At 44.8% G+C, this 19,327-nt stretch overlaps 2 protein-coding genes across 6 annotated transcripts; both read right to left on the bottom strand.

Annotated features, from left to right (window-relative positions):
- Window positions 1-733: 733 nt before the first annotated feature.
- On the bottom strand, window positions 734-8,346 carry odad1 (outer dynein arm docking complex subunit 1). 5 transcript variants are annotated; one of them, XM_023837384.2, is made up of 16 exons: window positions 8,009-8,268; window positions 7,660-7,721; window positions 7,214-7,296; window positions 7,028-7,127; window positions 6,710-6,899; window positions 5,837-5,962; window positions 5,631-5,744; window positions 5,464-5,531; window positions 5,173-5,360; window positions 4,503-4,637; window positions 4,082-4,164; window positions 3,747-3,915; window positions 3,441-3,604; window positions 3,237-3,340; window positions 2,987-3,077; window positions 734-1,520 (listed from the first exon to the last, which is right to left on the bottom strand). In XM_023837384.2, the coding sequence occupies exons 3-16, from the start codon at window positions 7,278-7,280 to the stop codon at window positions 1,389-1,391; spliced, it is 1,731 nt and encodes a 576-aa protein (XP_023693152.2). In that variant the 5' UTR covers window positions 7,281-7,296; window positions 7,660-7,721; window positions 8,009-8,268; the 3' UTR covers window positions 734-1,388. The 5 variants fall into 5 exon arrangements, with proteins under 5 accessions (XP_023693152.2, XP_023693153.2, XP_023693151.2 ...); XM_023837385.2 differs by lacking the exons at window positions 7,660-7,721; window positions 8,009-8,268 and adding an exon at window positions 8,295-8,346; XM_023837383.2 differs by lacking the exon at window positions 7,660-7,721.
- Window positions 8,347-13,350: 5,004 nt separating this feature from the next.
- On the bottom strand, window positions 13,351-19,123 carry tas1r3 (taste receptor, type 1, member 3). Its single transcript, XM_023837597.1, has 9 exons — window positions 18,799-19,123; window positions 18,439-18,649; window positions 17,774-18,074; window positions 17,258-17,614; window positions 15,442-15,867; window positions 15,130-15,333; window positions 14,780-14,900; window positions 14,187-14,557; window positions 13,351-14,097 (listed from the first exon to the last, which is right to left on the bottom strand). Exons 2-9 carry the CDS (start codon window positions 18,639-18,641, stop codon window positions 13,519-13,521), a joined length of 2,562 nt encoding a protein of 853 aa, XP_023693365.1. The 5' UTR covers window positions 18,642-18,649; window positions 18,799-19,123; the 3' UTR covers window positions 13,351-13,518.
- Window positions 19,124-19,327: the final 204 nt, after the last annotated feature.

Here is a 19,327-nt window from a genome sequence, read left to right as displayed (position 1 = left end):
CCATCCGTATACCGGTGTTCAGTAGCACAGAGTAACATTCCCCCAGGACCACAGTGCAACATACAAAGAGTAGCAATAAAGAGTAAGTGATAGAGGGAGATAGAACATAGGAGAGCCTAAAACAGGGAGCTATGCATAATGGTCTGTATACGTGCAATTTCTATGTAAACAATAAATACAGCAGCATGCAAAGGGTGGTATAAGTATAGTGGAATTGGACTAGCATGTGACAGCACACCTGAACAGTGACACACTGGAAAGGTCATTGTCCTATTATCCTGTAACAAATCTAACTGGCCTGTACTTCCTGTGCTAATTACATTTATTATGACATGGCTGCTGGGGGCCCTGGAGCCTCTCCCAGGCAGCACAGGGCCCAAAGCCCCCAGCATAGAGTCACCCCAGATGGGGTGCCAGCCCGTCGCAGCACAGCCCGTCGCATCGCAGCCCGTCGCATCGCAGCCCGTCGCAGGGAAGCCCGTCGCAGGGCAGCCCGTCGCAGCGCATGTAAACACACATGCTCACATACTACAGGCAGGTTTGGTCTAACGGCAAGAGGAAGCTGTAGGAACTGGGAAAAAAATCTAGAGGTATGAGGCAAAAGTGCTACAGTGTTAGTGTGACTTTCCTCTCATTTGCTTCTTTTTTACTTGCAGGACAAGAATATATGTTTATTCAGATATGCATTAAGAATCTGTCATAAAGAGAAGCTGAAATAACAAGAAACGCACCATTTGTATTCGACACTTTAATTGTTGCTTTACTGTTATTATGTTTTGTCACTATTAATGTACAAATGTAAATGTGTTGTCCACCTGTAATCTGACAATTTCCTTTTGGAGTAGTAAAATGTCATCTATCTATCTATCTATCTATCTATTGAACATTCAGTAACGCTACAGGTTTTGTTCACGCAAGGATTATATTTCCCCCTAGTGTTGTGAAGTAGTACTGCACCACATGTGCAGCCATGTCTATTTATTTTATAAAGGACACATGGGAAGTGTGTGCCTCGCATCACTGAGACACGGTAGTAACTGTGCCCTCACCATGACAACAGCAGTGTTGAAATATATCACATTTGGACACATAATTACCACACTGAATTCTGATTGGCCCAAGGCTTAGTTGTATTATTTGTCTGTTTTGACCTTGGATTGCTAAACAAATGTTGATGAGCTAATGGAACCTCTGTCTTTTTCTCATTTCAGTAAATGTCTGATGAATCAAATCAAGTCATGTGACAGTTGCCAAAAGTAATAGATTAATGATCAATGGACAGATGGCAATGAAGCCTTCTGGTCTCCTGGACCTGCTCTGGGATGGTACGACTCTGGGGGGCCTGGGTGCACTCTGCAGTGGGTTCGTGGGGAGGGGAAACCCTGGTCTCAGCAAGGAGGGGGCGAGATGGTGACATCAGCCTCTTGAAACCGCAGATGACTGCTGGACACCAAGTCGGTCCTCGAGGATCTGGATTCCTTCCCTACGGCCAAACGGATGCCCCTGTCCTTCCGCAGGACCTGTGGGCAGAACATCTCATGCTGGATGGTGGAGACTTTGATGTGGTAAAACATGCTACTTAGAAGAACTGAACTTGCAACATATACTTTGCCAATTGAAGTAACTGAATTGGTACTGAATGGATTAAGAAATGTGGTTCAAACTTAGAAAGAGCTTAGCCGATAACCAATAAAGCAGTCACAAACCAATACACCCATCGCGGCACTATTACTGCATATAGATACATGTTTTTACTTCAAAGGAAGCACACTTCACTACTTGCCGAGTTGATCTATATCAGGGGTCTCCAACTCCGGTCCTGGAGAGCTACTATCCAGTTGGTTTTCAATCCTACCAGGTGTGACTCATCAGGAGCCAAGTAGGATAGAAAACCTACTGGATGGTAGCTCTCCAGGACCGGAGTTGGAGACCCCTGATCTATATTGTATTTAGAGCTGAATCAAATCATATATTTCAATCTTTACATAACTTTTTTGTATTGCAGCCCATGTGTCATATCATATCATATCATATCATATCACAATATTTGACTCTGTGCAATATTTTGACTGGGTGCAAATTTTAACTTTGAGCACTATTTACTTTGCACGAGATTTACCTCTGTGCTGAATAGTAGTCTCCGTGTAGTTCTGTATTGTATTGTGTGTATTTTGTGTAGCCTGTAGTATTTTTGTATGTTTTGCACATTGAGCCAGGAGAAACGCAATTTCGTTCTACCATGCTCTCTCAAACTGTGTGGTCCGAATGACAATAAAGTTTACTTTGACTTTGACTCTGATGTATAGTATATTGCCTGAGAGGGAGAGATACACACCCCTACTGAGCAGGAAAACAAAGATGAGCTGCGTAATAAAGCCACTATGATACACAGTACTGTGCAAAAGTCTTAGGCAGTCTAAGAAAATGATGCTCAAATGATCTTCATTTTGGTGAAAAACTATGATGTTATGTCTGCATTTCAAAATCTCTCCTAAAATTACCCCAGTATTTGCAACAACAATCCAATACACCCATGTATTTTTTGACCTCATATAGCTAATAAATACCTCATTGACTTTCTTTAACTAATTAAATTGATTCATTAATTGAGATGATGTGAAATGTAACAAATTCATGGAATGGCTGGGGTTCCCCTTAGGAGAGGTTTGGGAACTGAAGCGAGGTTCATCTGGCCGTCCAGCAAGTTACCAGTAAATTTTTGGAGAACGGAAGAAATTCTTGTTAGTTTTTGTCCTGTTACTGTTAATATTCATATGTTCTAATGTTACATTGTGTTTTTTGTTCTGAGCACATACCCTTACTAAGCAGCTTTAAGCGTTTCCTTTGACTGCCTAAGACACTGTATGTGAAACATGACCCAAAGATTTGTTTTTTGCTGTGAAATTTTCTGTCAGGCAGCTGCAGAAAAGGTGGTGAGTGTAATATATGCTTGGATTGTGCATGTGTACAAATGTCAGGCACTCACTGCCTTCATGATTCGCTGGCGGAGCTCTTGGCGGGTCAGAGGTCGTTCATCTTCATCAGTCAAGAGAGATTCTTCTGTGTCATAACCATCCCTGGCAACCCCAAATAGAAAAGACACTCTTACAGACATCCTGGAAGGGGTTCCATGCTGGACAGGTGAGTAGAATGTGAAAGATTATTTGTCTTTAGGGACATTAGTGGGCATGTCAGGCACCACTTAGCAGACAGGCTGGAATGGAAATTAGACCTACCCAGAATTAGGGGGTTGGACCAGCACATTCTGGGATGGCATGTCTGGACCCTGACCCAGCAGGATCAGAGCCACATCTTTTGCATCAAATTCGTTATCGATGTCCTGTGTGAGACACCCACATGGCAAGAGATAACAGACAAATGTGGGGGGGGGGGGGGGGGGGGGCGGCGGCTGATCACTCGGGAGAATGATGCCAGACTACCTTGGAGCTGAGGAAGGCTTGAATGGTGAGGAGCTCATTGGTCTTCTGTTCCACCATAGTCAGGTACGTCATGATGTTGTTGTCCGTGATCCCGGCAGAGGAGCCCAGCATGTCATCGATCACTGAACGGTCGCAGTTAAGCTCATGGAAGAGATGGCACACCCCTACAGCACATGACACACACTCTGACATTAATGATTGACAGGATAATTATCCAATTAGATGTGACTGTGGGTGTGTGCAGTTTATGTAAGCTTTTAAACAGGGTTAATACGTCTGCTTTTATGCTGTCTCAGCTGTGTGTACCTGTCTTGAGCTGGTCCAGAACCTTGCTGGCTGCTGTGGCCTGGCTCTCAAAGGCCTGTGCTTGTGATTCTGCTTCACGCAGCTTTGTCTCGAAGGCCCTCATGTGACTGTGGCGTTTCGCTTCCTGCATCCGCCCCTCTGCCTGTAACTCTTCCATCTCCCGCTGAACCTGACACAGCATTTACAGCACGTAACTTTGAGGTTTTACCCATTTACTCTGCTGGGTTAGTAGCCCTGCAATGCATGAGTGGTGTGCCCCTTCTGGGACTCGCACCCCTAACCGCCATGCCACCTACTGGCTGAGCAAGCAAATAACGATGAGATGGCTGACTGACCTGGCCGATCTGGTCCCGCAGAGCTTCCACCTCATTGTTTTGCTCGTTGATGTAATTGAAGAGGGCAAAGTTGCGGTCCTCGACTGAGCATCCGTACGGAAGACATGCATGTTACTATCTCACAGTGGACCTCGGCCATTTCAGTATTAGCTACAAGCCCTTCAGCTGTGATCAGGTTTAACGTAAATCTTAGATTGCTGTCTTACGATAAACATGCCACAGACGACAGGGCAAAACAATAGTACTTCATTAATTAACCGAGAATCTGCTTCCATAACTGATGAAAAACTTAAACATTCAAAAAGATAAGGAATCTATGGATGTCCCCTTATAATCTTTAGTTAAAGTAGTAGTATCTCTGCGTATTAGTTTGCAAATCTGTGTCTGTGTGTGTGTGTGTGTGTGTGTGTTCAATATTCACCCTGGATAAACTTGGTGACCAGTAGCTCCAGATCCTCCTCTCCTGTCACACTGTGGATCTTGTGGAACATCTCCTCCAAAGAGTCCATGGTCAGCTCCCTTGAATCCGCCCGCCTTTGCTCCTGCGGTTCTGACCCTATGGGTTTGGGGGGGGGGGATGCACAGTTTCCACTTTCATCTGCACCTGACCCATCATCCTCCACTGTACTCAACTCCTGCACTTGTCAAAATACAGTTTCTGCAAGCTAATTGTAAGAAAAATTAGTAAAGATGCCTCAATGGTCTTGGTTGGTCATTTGAATACAGACAATGTTAGCAAGTTATGATCATGGGGGAAGTCTGGGACCACTAGGGTGATAAGGAAGACAAATGAATTACAATGATCAGAAAGTCTCCCTCCTGTCCTGCCCCATCCCTGCCCCAGGCTCCTCACAGTCCAGGGGGTCACTCTTTATATGTAAATTCACTCACAACACCTACACACAGCACCTTGGTGGGGAGGGTCTTTTGGGGTATAAAGGGGGTGAAGAACTGTCCTTAATTTGTATTTGAGCTGCCTTTCCTTACATAATGGAGGCGGTCTGATGATGAAGTAACTCTGCAGGGTAACTTAGTATGAATGATTGACGGCCAAAAAGCAGCTGCACATTTACAGATCTGTGCCCGGTTACCTTTACGACGGCCAGGCCTCAGACCTCCTTCCTGCATGTTCCTCTCATTGCTCTTTGTGCTCATGAAGACCTTCAAGTCCTGCTCGTGGGCCATGTTCCTCTCCAGTTCCTTCATCTCTGCGCTGTACTGGGTCAGATCCCTTACCGCCTTCTCCTTCAGAATGACCATCTTGGACTGCGCCTCCACCCTGGAGTGGACGGGCAGTGGAAGCAGGCCTGTGTGTGAATGCGGTCTTTGCTCTTCCTTGTGTGCGAGAACCAGCCACACCCAGACAGCTGGTGGCACCTTACCTGGAATCATAGGCATTGGTGGACTGGTTGATCACCTCCCCTATGTCCCTGTGGATGTCCCGCAGCTCCTGAAACAGGCAAAACAGCCTGTGTGAGCTCAGACCTCCCCTGGAGCCCCCACATGCATCTCCATCCCGCCGCGTGCAGGTGTCTGCGTGACCTCTGACCTTGTCCAGCTTGCGCTGCAGCTGCTGGAATCGGATTCGCTCCACATGTAGGGTCTCCAGCTCTGCTCTCAGCTGTGTATTTTTGGCCAGCTGCTCATTGAACCGGACGAGGGCCTGTATGGGGGGTGAGGTGCACAGGGGCATGACCTTTGGCCACAGGTGACCTCTGTCAACCACTCCACTATTGTGCTTCTTGCGGGACTCACTCGGTCCAGCTTGTTCTCCAGGGTCCGTGTGACCTTCTCTTTCTGGTATGCCTTTGATCTCAGCTGAGGATCTGCAGAGTTCCCTGATCTCCTCACGGCTGCTAGCTGCCTCTCAGTACTGACAACCTACCCAATGCCCCCCCCCCCCACCCAACAAAACAGCATCAAAAGGACCATGTGACTCATTCTTCATAACATACTGACATCTGCTTCACCATGAGGAAATGCACCAGGTTTAAATATTGATACTAAACTGTATGAAAACATATGACTAATAAACGAATGAGAGGAAAGCATGGTCAAAACGTGGTAGAACACCAGACACCCAATGTGGCAGTTAACTTGGACTGCTGGAAAATGGTTATACTGACACTCGTACATTATTACGTAAAGGTGATATTTAAATGCATGTGTGTGGTATGATGTATGGTATGCCTGTGTGTACAGATGTATGCTTTTAAAATTATCTGTTCTCTGTGTTCATCTGTGTGTTCTCTGTGCCCTGTACCAGCATGCCTGTCTGTTCTGTCTTTCTCTGTGCTCTGTGCCAGTGTGCCTCTGTTCTGCCTTCCTCTGTGTTCTGTACCAGCATGCCTGTCTGTTCTGTCTTTCTCTGTGCTCTGTGCCAGTGTGCCTATCTATTCTATCTGTATCTGTGCTCTGTGCCCTGTGCCAGTGTGCCTCTGTTCTGCCTTCCTCTGTGTTCTGTACCAGCATGCCTGTCTGTCCTGTCTTTCTCTGTGCTTGCATGCCCATCTGTTCTGTCTTTCTCTGTGCCCTGTGTCAGTGTGCCTGTCTGTTCTGCCTTTCACTGCACTCTGTGCCAGCGTGCCCAGACTGTTCTGCCTTTCCCTGTGCTCTGTATATGGGCACCTCTTGCTCCATCTGTGCCAGCCTCTGCCTCTCCTGCTCCAGCTGTGCATCCACCCCATCGCAGCGTTCCAGCAGGCCGCGCATGGCCTGCGCAGCAGCGGTATCTCGCTGCCGCTGGGACAGGCTCTCCGACGCACGCAGGCTGTGCTGTAGGTCCTGCTGCTCTTTCTGCAGCTTCTCGATCTCCAGCCTGCATCTCACACACAGAGACAGTCAGAGATGAGTCAAGACACACAGATGGGCAGCGAGTAATAAATAGTTAGTAGGAGCTGGTTGAGTCACCCATGACTGCTGTGCCGGGGCCCAGGTGACACTCACCGCTGCCGCCGAATCAGCTCCTGCGCCTGAACACCATACGCCTGTCGATCTCCCTCCATGATCCGGAACTGCCTGAGGAGTTTGGCCATCTCCGAGTCCGCTGTGCCGCACGACATACGGACGCTGTCAGTGCCCACCACCGGCACGCCACGCGGAATAGGGGAAGTGTGAAAGGGCGAGACATACCAACGGCATCGATGTCCACATCGCTGCTGTCGGAGTGGATGCTCACTGCTGACCTTCCACGTGGCATGGCGCTGAAATTATTACTGAGAGGCGACATGGACATTAGCACAACAGCATAAACACCTACTGTAGGATGTTGTCTGTACTTTTTTCCTGCCCTACTTGAATACAGGCAGCAAACAGCAAGATGGTTACGATCAGTATCGCATAACAAGGTTACCAGATCAAGTCCCAGGGCGTATTGTACTTTACTATACCTTCACTGAAGGACGATACATTGCTCCAGAATTAACAGGCAAAAGTATTAACGTCTTCGAGTTGAGAGAAGTGTGGAAAAGCAGAGATAATTTCAAATTTGTTAATGTTATACAAGTTTAAATAAATGCAAGTATGTACTTTAAAAGAAAGCAACCTTTTTTCGATTCGTATTATTAAATTATAACTACCATGGCTGTTGTCCCTCTGTTCTCCATTGTGGTGTCTGTTATCAGCACCAGAGGATTTCCTCCTGTATTAGACATGAGGCGAACGGTGCACTTCGGGGTCGGACAAACCGTGCGGCGTTTCTCCCGCAATACAGACGCGCTCACCGCACAAGCAGCCTAGCATTGTCGCCAGCTATGCATCAGCCGAAAAGAGAATCATGACACTATTTAATAACCTCATTATGTATCTTTCCTAGCTAAACTAGCTGTCATCCTGACGAACTTCGGCGATAGAAAACCCGCAGATACGGTTAACTACAGAAATGTATATTAACCTAATGTAACGTAGTAGCAAGTTTAACAGCATTACCGGTGAGAATCAAACACGTTCCTTTTTTCCTTCCTTGCGAATCTCTTGGTGTTAGTTGTCTATGCAATTAAGAAGTTTAGCATGAGTTAAACTCGCCAGCCTCCTAGCTGCGGTATCTGTTGTTAGCAACCGTTTCCAGGAAGACGCGGGCCACTGATCCTGGGTCCTGTAAATCATGTATTTTTTATTTAACACCCATCACGCAGTATTCTTCTTTCGTACATTCTATTAATTTCTTGTAGATTAATAATTAAATTGTGTAGATGACATCGCCAGATGAGCTAACCATTGGCTAAGGCTTCATCAGCTTGCACGGAGTCATGCTTTTCCTTCTGCTGCTGGTACTATTGATGGATGCTACATCCGGACAACAGCTCTAGAAAACCAACACCATGTAGACCATAGGAACTACAAACTTTTTTCATGTGAGCAAATGCAGACCTCCCAGAATGAGTCACCCATTGGTGCAGGTGGCCATGAATGTCCTGGAAACCACATTAGGGACAGGATTGCTGCCTGCCTGTCTACACCAGTGTTTTTGCCAGATCAGATGAATGAACATGATCATTTGCGAATTTTGTCCACATGTGTTTTGTTTGTAACTGAGTGCTGTGCAGTTCATATTTCGTCCAAAAATGAAGCAGTCGTGATTTTGTTTATTTCCACAACAGCCAACTAAAACTGCACAAGCTGGCCAAATAAACCTGTATTTTTGTCTTTACCACTGCTAAATTGTTCGTCCTACAACAAGGGTATCCTCAAACTGTGTCAAATCATCCTGCCAAACATGCATGCCAAGTGGGGCCTTTGAACTTAGCTCCATAAACAAAATCAAACATCATAACCTCATGGTCAACTGACACCACTCCTGTGTTACTAGAAACAAAACAAAACAAATACAAACAAAACAAATACAAATGCAATTGACAGGCCTGATTGTTGTTGTACACTGCATTTATTACATTTGATACACAATAATTTATTTGAAATGCTGGTTGCAGTTGTTGCCCTTCATAGACCTCTCACATGTTGAAAAATAGTTCCTTTTAGAATTGCAACAGATTATTTTTTTGGGTATAGAGCACATCAGTAGACTCCTTGCATAGTGATCCTTTTGTACAGGTGAAAATTACCCATTTTCAGACCACTTGTTAAAGACCACTTGTTATGCAGTGATTTGGAAAAGATGCCACTAATTGAGATATAACATGAGGTTATGAACCTCCCCATTTCTGGAGATTCAATAATATACAAAGGGATTATCATAGTTCATTTCAGCTATTATTTCTCCATACAGAATGAATTAATCCACTTCCTGAACCCACCCCTCCATCACAGAAGAAACACAAGTTATGAATAGTCAACATAAATAATATCACTACATTTAATCATATTATAGACTTCCACCCAAACAAACAGGACCAAATAAAAAAATCAGTCAAACTAAAAAACAATCACATTTTGTCCACCATTTTTTTCAAATAAACTTATAAATTTTTCCGTTTTGTTATTCACTGGTGTCATGCTTCCATTCGGATTCTTTTTGCAAACAATCAAAGGCAAACCCTTCTGTGGTGATTTGGGTTTTTTGGCAGGTTGTGGTTCAGGTGAGGATGCTGTGGATGTGCTGGGGAGGGAACCACGATCAGATGGGGCTGGAGCTGGATAGGATGGGGCTGGGATGCTACTGGATTTGATGGTGCTGGATGGGATGGGACTGGGATGGTACTGGATGGGATGGGGCTGGGATGGTACTGGATGGGATGGTACTGGATGGGATGTTGCAGGTTGTTATGGTGCTGGATGGGGCTGGGATGGTGCAGGTTGGGATGGTGCTGGATAGGATGGGCCTGGGAAGGGTTGGGATGGGGCTGGGATGGTGCTAGGATGGGATGGGCCTGGGAAGGGTTGGGATGGGATGGGCCTGGGAAGGGTGCTAGCATGAAATGGGGCTGGGATGGTGCTAGGATGGGATGGGGCTGGGATGGGTTGGGATGGGATGGGCCTGGGAAGGGTGCTAGCATGAAATGGGGCTGGGATGGTGCTAGGATGGGATGGGGCTGGGATGGGTTGGGGTGGGGCTGGGATGGTGCTGGAATCATTAGAGGGACCTGTGAGGTTGGTGGGGTTTGACATACATGAGGCAAAGAGGACAGGAGGAGACACGGATGGCTTACGCCTCATTGTCCCATGCATGGCAAGATAAAATGTCCAGGTGGAGGGTGTTTCCTGTCCCTGCTCTGTTTCAGACCCAGTGGGAGACCTTCTTAGCTCCTAGTGCAAACAGTGGCATATTAGAAACCTCACTGCAGTATTTGAGACAGTAGTATGTTCGTTCTGTGACAACAAATTTACCTAGTATTTCTTTTTGAGATTCTCCCATTTCTTTGACCCTTGTTTGGGTGACACAACACCCTCAAGGTCTAATTTCTTAATAATTAACCCGTTAAGCAATACGTCAGAAGAAAATCACATAAGCAAATGGATTGGTCAGAATCAGAAACTTCATCTTTTATAGAGAGCACTAATGGGCTGCATAATGTGGGCAGTGAGGCAGCAAATCGATACGATTCCCGCCACAGTAGGCCTACAAAAATAAACTTTACACTCAAGCTTCTTTGGTGCCATTTCCTTTTTTGGTAAACCTGAGGTCACTCTTCATTCTGATGTTTATGAGCTGTTTGGTTTTTCCCACAGTTCCTGTAAATATAACAGCTCGTGGGAGTTTTACTTACACAAAAATGTTCTGAGAATAGAACGAAAAATGATTGGTTCAGAGAGATAACCAATCTGTTTGGCTGTCCCTATGAACCAATCATTTTCCATTCTGCCCTCAGAACATTTTTATGTAAGTGAAACTCCCACAAGCAATATAATGTTACAATCATCCAAACACAACTTTTGTTTTCTAAACTAGGAAAAGGTATATTTGATTTGAAATACAATACAAACTTTAAGCTGTTAATGTCTGTGTAACAATATTAAATGTCTAATCTTAGTTTAGTTTAAGTTGTTGATGAGTAAATGTTTGTTACATAATCGCACAGAACTTCTTTGTATGGAACGTCTTCCACAACGAACGTAAAAGGTAATGCACGTGGTCAGTAAGTCAGCATCAGTGTCAGCTCTGTGTTGGAGGGCCTCAGTAGTCTGCCTTTCATACTTAATCGGTTTGGAATGGCAGCCGATGTGGTGGACCCTCCATGTGAGTAGAGAACAGCTATAAGAGCTAGTTTGGAAAAAGCCCACTGCTTCTAAATGACCATGTGATTCAAAGCAATTACCTCCCTTAGTCACTCAGTCAACTAATGCATGAAATCTAAACAGTAATGAGTTAAATTAAATGAGACACACCCAAGCTTGACTGACGCCATCCCTGTTGCATCTACATGTCACTTATATAGAACCATTCCAGCAATGTGGAGCTGGATAAAGGGACTCAAGGGGCACTACACCCTGTTTTAATCAAAAGAACTTCCTACAGATCCGAGAATGAAAATTATTGAAGTATATTGGTTGGGAAAGGGGTACAAAGTCCTCTATAAAAGTCTTGCATTCCAGTAAACCAGCCTGACAGCCATCATCTCCAAATGAGGGAAAAAAAGACTCGAAATAGTAGCAGCTTTGTCCAGGAGAGGTTGGCCTAGCAGAAGTACTCCAACAGCACATGGAAAACTCATCAAGGAAGTCACAGCAGAGCCCAGATGAACATCTAAGAAACTGCAGGCCTCTCTCAGGTTAGTTAATGCTTGTATTCATGATTCCATGATTATACCCCTGGCAAAAATTGTGTCTGTGGGAGAGTTCCAAGGCAAAAACCTCTGATAAACAAGAGGAACGTAAAGGCTCATCTAACATTTGCCACAAACACCTTGATTACCCCTAAGACATTTGAGAGAACATTCTGAGGACTCATGAGTAAAAAGTGGGATTACTTAGAAGACATGGATTCTACTACATCTGATGTAAAGCCAACATGCTATTCCACAGAAAGAACATCATGCCCACAGTCAGATGTGCTGGAGGTAGTGTGACGGTGTGGGCATGCTTTGCTGCGTCAGGGTCTGGGCGACTTGTCATAATTGTGGAACGCATAAATTCAGTTGTCTGCTAGAAAGTACTGAAGCAAAATGTCTGGTCATCAGCCCATGATCTGTCCACCACAATGGAGTTATAAGCAAGACAACGATCTGACGCACAAGAGCAAGTCCCCCTCTGCATGGCTGAAAAAAGCAATCCAATTGTTACGTCCCGATCGTGCTGCTCCTCTTTGCCACGCCCCCTCGTTAACCATGCAAGGAATCCCTGTGATACCAGCTGTTTCTAGTCTTGTTTAATTGAGTCTATTTATTGAAGTGCTTCCAAGTTAGTCTTATCCCTGTCCGGTCATTGTCACCAGTCTTGTGTGTTGTTCTGTGTTTTTGGTTATATCCTCTGAATAAATCCCCGTTTTCCTGACCTCACGGCTGCTGTACTGCTTCCCCAGTACGTAACGTGACACCAATGTGGCTGAATTAATACAATTCTGTGGAAGAGTGGGGCAAAATTTCTCCGCTGTAATGCTAATGACTGAGCTCCACTTACCACAAGAGTTTGATTGTAGTTGCTGCTAAAGGTCGTACAACCAAGTATGAATTATTTTCCTTCAATAAATCAAGTGCTAATTCAAAAACTGTGTGTTTAGACAAGTTGTACTTTGTATTATGCAAAATTGGCTTGGATATCAGACACAATTCTTATGGATAAGCAAAAACAGAGCAAATATGGGTGGGGTAAATAGATTCATGCCACTTTTTGTCAGTATTGTATCATATTTATTCTATACCTTGCATTTACTCCTCTCTCTTGTGTTGTTTGTGTCTTGCATTTATTCTGTCTATAAATGTTAATTGACTATTGTCACGTCCCTTACAGTAGTGAGCTGTGCCAACAAAAATTACCACCAACCTTGGCTGTGTAACAAAAGGTTCTGTTTTGCATGTGCGTAATAACATACTCAGCAATGAAAGGAAGATTTACATTTTTTCTCTATCAACCAAACATTAAATGGACATTAGATGCTAAATCTAATCCTCAAAAACAATGACCCATGCCTAACAATGATATATTCAGTGATATATTGTCTTACTAGAAGAAGGATTTATTATTAATCATGATTATTAGATTTTTTTTCATTAATTCTGATTAAAACTTGAATAGATCTTAAACAATTTGCCATGTGTTTAAAATGTCAGTATTTTTGTAACAGAAACTCTTAAACATCGCAAGCTATGCCAATGAACATGTCATTTTGTTACAGTTTGTAAAATCAAACAATGTTATCAAGATGCATTAGATATTCATGAAGACTTTTTAGCTATGTATAATACTTTTGTTAATATAATTCCACTTTATGTATTGTTCAAATGTGAAGAAGAGTAAATATTTCAATTAACAATTAGATTTTATTTTTTCCTCATTATATTTAGGATTTTCTAGCTGGCTTTATATGGAAATTGCTGTAGCATCTGCTACTGTTGTTTATCTTGGTCTTTTTCAGGGGGAAATGGAGAAGCTTCTAGATAGGTACGGAAGTAGTCTTCTGTGTTGAGGTCTGGCTTGATTAGCAGCAGGTGACACTTGGGCATAAAGTAGGCGACCCCTATGCCCACATTGCTGAAGAGGATGGCGATCATCTCTGCGAGAGACTTGGACTTGTCATCCAGGCCGGTGTAGATTGGGATGAAGACCACCCACACCACACAGTAAAACAGAGTAGAGAAGGTGATGTCACGGGCCAAGTTGTATTGGTTGGGAGGCTTCTTGGCCATGAAGGTGCTCATGAAGCATACCAAGGCCAGCAGGCAGTTGAACCCAACCATCAGGCCTGGACCCAGCATGGGCTCCATTGGACAACGCAGGAAACTCGTCAGGAAATGCACATCTATGTTATAAAGGTATCTGGACAAGGTCTGACTCGCCTGGATGAAATACCCACACAGGCCGGCTTGGACTCCACAGCATGCCAAGACCACCATACCACTGCCAACACCACGTAGTATCTCCAGGTAGGATGGAGCTTCCTCTGGAAACTCCATCACGCAGACAATCTGGAAGAGGAACGCTGTGACAGCACTGAACTCAAGAATGTTTTCATAAACTTCTGGACTATTCATATACATTTTACAGTCATAGTCACCTGAAGTGTGATGGCCAGGATGGTGGACAGGGTCACCGTGGAGAAGACGACATGGACAGGCTGCTGCAAGCGGCACGTCAAGTCTCCCGGCTGGCCTAGAAACAGTATTATGCTGGCGCAACTTCCTATCGAGCCGATCAGGGTCAGGGCACTCATGGGTCCCCCCGCGGCACGCACCAGCGGGCTACCATGGTGGTACAAGAAGAGCAAGCCTGTGACCCCGTGGCAAGTCAGCATCAAGACGGCCAGCAGCACCAGTCCCAGGGTCTGGTAGCTGTTCCAGGACAGGAAGTAGTATGTGGCCGATGTGCAGTGGGTGCTGCGCGGTAAAGACCACTGGCCTTTAGGACAGTCAGTGCATTGGAGGTCCACTGTCAGGCAGAAAGAAGTGTCAGGCAGCTCTGCAAATTCACCAGAAACTGATGAGGTTGGTCAGGGGTGTGTTTGTTGCCTTCAAGTGCAGCTGTGCACATAAGCCAACGTTTCCAAATGTATCTGCAAATGTGCCTGGATGTCAGTTTGAAGAATTATCCACAGGTATGGGCTTCTAGAAGCTGGTCGTGCTGTGACTCATGAATGTGTGATTAACCTACCGGTATTATTCTGAAAGGTGCCTTCCCTGCAGTCGATGCAATCATAGCAGCAAGAATAGGAGCCTTTGACACGGCGAATCTGACCAGCCTCACAATTTGCAGAACAAGTGGACTTTGGTACCTGTTCCGTGAGGTAAATCGAAGAAGGCTTGGGGATATCTCAATACTCTAATGATCATTGCATAATTTAAATCACAGAGACTTGTTTTGGTCTCATTAAAAAATATTGGCAATATCACGCAGTATTGTGAAAAGTAGCATTTCATTGTATGTCTATGGTCAATAGTCAGTGTTGTAAACAGTGAATGAAAATGGGTGAGCTCATGTGTCATGGTTTGAGATGCTCTTACCTTAGTGCTGTTGGTGTGCCATGTGATGAGGGTTGCGTTGATCTTCAAGCTACTGTAGTAGGTTCCAATGTCTTTAAAGGTTACGTTGCCTTCTGACCAGATCCATGTCAGAGCATCATAGCCAATGTTAGGGTTTCCATTGCTGTCAAACTGAAACTGCTGGCCATTTATTTCGAAGGACATATTTCTCAGCACCTGCAGGAGCTGTGCAGAAAGAGGCAGAAGACTTGTCTGCATTTCTATTCTTGATTTTCTTCAAAAATTGCAGAGGCTTCTCATGACTACAGATGGTTGTATTTGGTGTTTTCCTACCTGCCAGGGATAGACCTTGCTGTCTGCCCCCTTCTGGCAGCTGGTGGTATTGCAGCCAAGCACTTGATGGAGTGCATGGGCTGCACTATAGACAGCGAGGTACACGCTGAAGGCTTTTCTCTGCACTACTGGCTGCGTCACTATGCTGATATTGTCCTGGGACAGGTTCCAGCAGTCAGGACAGGGGTTCTCCAGGTGGGAGTATCCTGACTCATTGCTCTCCATCCTTAGCTCATTGCCCCTCTCTTCTCCCAGCCGTGTGAGGAGCACCCTGGCGTAGCTGGTCAGTGAGGGCAACATCTGGGTGCTCTCAGTGAAGCCTAGCACCGTGCCTATGCGGTTGATATTTGGGAGCTCGTACACTAAGTTATCGAGAGACCAGGCTGAACTAGCTACCCAGACAGCTACCATGTTCCTCTTTATCACCTGTTCGGGGGACAGAGTGGCTCAGTTTGGCTACAGTGGTAACATACATGATCATTTTGCTAAGTATTCTTAGCAGTGCTTTTACATAATTTCTTTGCTAACATAAACCAATATTAGTCCAAAAAAGTCTGCCAGGTCAAGTAGTGTTAGCAGTGATGGTACCCCTTTGGTAACACTTTACCTAAGGCCATGTTTGTAGTAATTTATAAACACATTCATAATGCATTATAATGGATTCATAAAGCATTATAAACATGGCTATAAATAATTATCAAAAGGCATAACTGTCACATCGGGACCTGGACCACGCCCCACAGCGGACGCAACCCGGAAGGGAACCGCCCCTTTTAGTTAAAAGGACGGTCCTGGCCCAGCAGACTTTGCGAAGTATTGTTTGCATTGTTTAGATGTGCCTTGCTGAGCGTTTGATCGTCTATTGTCTCTCTCTCCTGCCCCGCGTGTCCTGCCTGCCCTGTCCTCCTCGCCTGCCCCGCGTATCCTGCCTGCCCTGTCCTCCTCGCCTGCCCCGCCTGCCTGCCCTGTCCTCCTCGCCTGCCCCGCCTGCCTGCCCTGTCCTCCTCGCCTGGCCCACCTGCCCGTCCCGGACCTCCTGTCATCCTGCCTCCTGCCTGTTCCTGCCTCCTGTCCTGCCCTGCCGAGTGTCCTGTGTGATCGTGTAGGACTGATCCCTTTGGCTTACGACCCTTCTGCTCCGTCCCCAACTACGTCCCCAGTGCCACACTTTGGATTTGTTGTTTATCGGTACCGCAGTAAACTTGGTGTCTCCCGCATTCTGGGTCCCGACTCTGGTGTCCTGCCTGCTGATGACAATAACACATTATAGCCATGTTTATTATGCATTATGACTGTATTATGATATGATTTATAATGCACCATAGATACCTTTATAATGTAGCATAAAGCATCCTTAATGCTTATACTGACCATTATAAGGCATTATAAAGGTATCCATACTGAATTATAATTGAGAGCTTCATAAAACATTCAAAATGCATAATAAACATGGCTAAAATGTGTTATGCCTTTTTATAATGATTTATATCCATGTTTATGATGCTTTATTACGAATGCATTATTATTTGTTATGAATATGTTTATAAATGACAAAAAACGTGGCTTTAAGTAACCTGTTACCCAACCTTTTATTGCAGGAATGTCTTTACAGATGACTGTGCTGAAAAATCTAAGCACAGTCTTAATAAGACTCCTACACTGAACCTTGTCAAGAAACACAAGAAGGCAGCGATGAGAGTTTTGTTAAAAAATTGTGTTTATCATCATCCAAAACTTTGTGAAAGTTTATGTATGTGGGTAGTGGGATGCTGATTCCGTTGACGCGTCATGCTGTAAAAATGTGAACACAACTCACCTCAGAGAAGAATGCCCGGGCAGAACTGGGAAGGGTAAAGAGGACCACCACACCCACCGCGGCCGTCTTGATGTTATCTAGAATCTCTGAGATCGTGGGTTCTGTTTTGCCGTACCCAGGGATGATGGCCTCGTAGGCAATGCAGATGGAGTACTGTGCTGCCAACATGGAGACTGCAAGCTGCCCCTCCTTGCCATAATCATCTCCGCTACCCAGCACAGCTACCCAGTTCCAGCTGAACCTCCTCAGCAGGTCCACAATGGCCTGGGCCTGCCACTGGTTACTGGGAACTGTACGCAAGAATGATGGATACTGCTGCTTGTCGCTGAAGGTGTCACAGGTGGCACCGTAGCTGATCTGTATGTAATGAAAATGTCCAGTTCTAGATCCTTCAGTGATCTCTTAGGAGATTAGATTGTCAAAATCTCCATTAAACTGTTTTAGATCAATTTATACTAAATTAATAGCATTCATTTTTTTAAAAAAAACCACCTTTGATCTTGTGAATGCGCTCACCTGTGGCATCATGAAGAAACCGAAGAGCTTTCCGACGATATTAACCATCTCAGATGTTTGGGGTCCAATGACAGCCAGCACACGTGTGCTGTAGTCTGTGTAGTTACACATCACTCTGACCTGCCCCGAGTTTCCCTCACTCAGGAAAAGCATGCTGGGCTTCACAATGATAAATGACTGGCTGCAGGTGTCGAAGGTTTCAAAGCCCAGCTTGATGTTGGGGAGCAAGTCTGGTGTGGCATTGATCTCATCCACTGTATACTTCATCACCAGTGAAAGACCCAGTCCAATTACATCTACACTGTTGTGCCAAGAAGAACATTGTCACTGTACCCACAATAAAACATCTAAGAAACCTCACAAAACATACACAGCTGGTGTTAAGAGTTCTTTGGGGACACTACTACTAGAGCAATTCCTTAAGATTCTCAAAGGAACATGGTATCCAAAAGTTGACTGCAAAAACAGGTATTTTTGAACATTAAACCTTAAGTTTATGATAGTTTTACTGTTTCATAGAATTTAGCTGTTTAGATCTAATGGAATTTTGCCGTTTTATAGTTGCCTCTCCTGCTTTTAGCATTATAGAATGTTTGATGGGTGTAAAACAATCTGGAATGTTTGTCTCCGACAGATATTAAGAGGCTCAGTTCAGCTGTTGTTACCTGTCACACTGTACATCGCTTGGGTTTTCGTTTTGGCTCAAGTTGCTTGTGAGGTCATTAATGGGAAATAGTCCCCCAAAGAGAAAGTCTCCAGATGAGTTAAATATGGATGTGGAGATGTTTTGGAACCACGCAGGTTCATTTTCACAAAGGTCGAGTCTGAGCACCCAGTACAGAACCACCAGTTTCACCAGCAGCCCCATTCTGGATTCTGAAGGGGATTCAATGATACAGAGTGTGAGTGTGGGGAAAACTGAAGGACACAAGATGATGACAGAAGAAGGGGAATCTAAATGGGAAAGGGACAGGAACTACAGGGTTGATGTCCAACAGAGACAGTAATGTGGTGATGGGACTCACCTTTGGCTTGAATTCCTCCAAGATCTCTTGTTGAGTTGTGTCAAAGGACAAAAGCTGAGAGCCAGAATCCTGCTTCTCCTTGTTCCTTAGCCGAATGCCCTGGGACAGCTGTTCCAACCAGGTGTGAGTCTTTCTCCAGGTGATAGTCACTGCATGCGATGCGCAGAACACCAAGTCAAATCAGCGGTGAGCAGGCAACGCAACCTGGAAATCACCCAATCACCAATCACTCCAAGATCCAATGAGAAATTTGTTGTATTAGTAGTTAAACCAGCTGTATATGCATGATATGAATGATTAACTCTCAGTCCTAGTAGAATTTACATTTAAATGCCAAGTGTTGTGGTGATACTGTTGCCGAATATCATTGTTCTATTGGATTATTCCCTGCACTACATTTATGCGGCCAATATTAAAGACAGAGAGTGGGGAAAAAATGGAATCAAGGGAAGCTGGTTAGGTCAGCAGTTAAAAGGTAAAATGAAAACCAGGTCGTAAATGGTGAATTTCTTTTTGTACTGTATAACCA

The sequence above is a fragment of the Paramormyrops kingsleyae genome, chromosome 8, assembly GCF_048594095.1.
Source record: "Paramormyrops kingsleyae isolate MSU_618 chromosome 8, PKINGS_0.4, whole genome shotgun sequence".
Lineage (NCBI taxonomy): Eukaryota > Metazoa > Chordata > Actinopteri > Osteoglossiformes > Mormyridae > Paramormyrops > Paramormyrops kingsleyae.
This window is presented reverse-complemented; position numbering and strand designations above follow the sequence as displayed.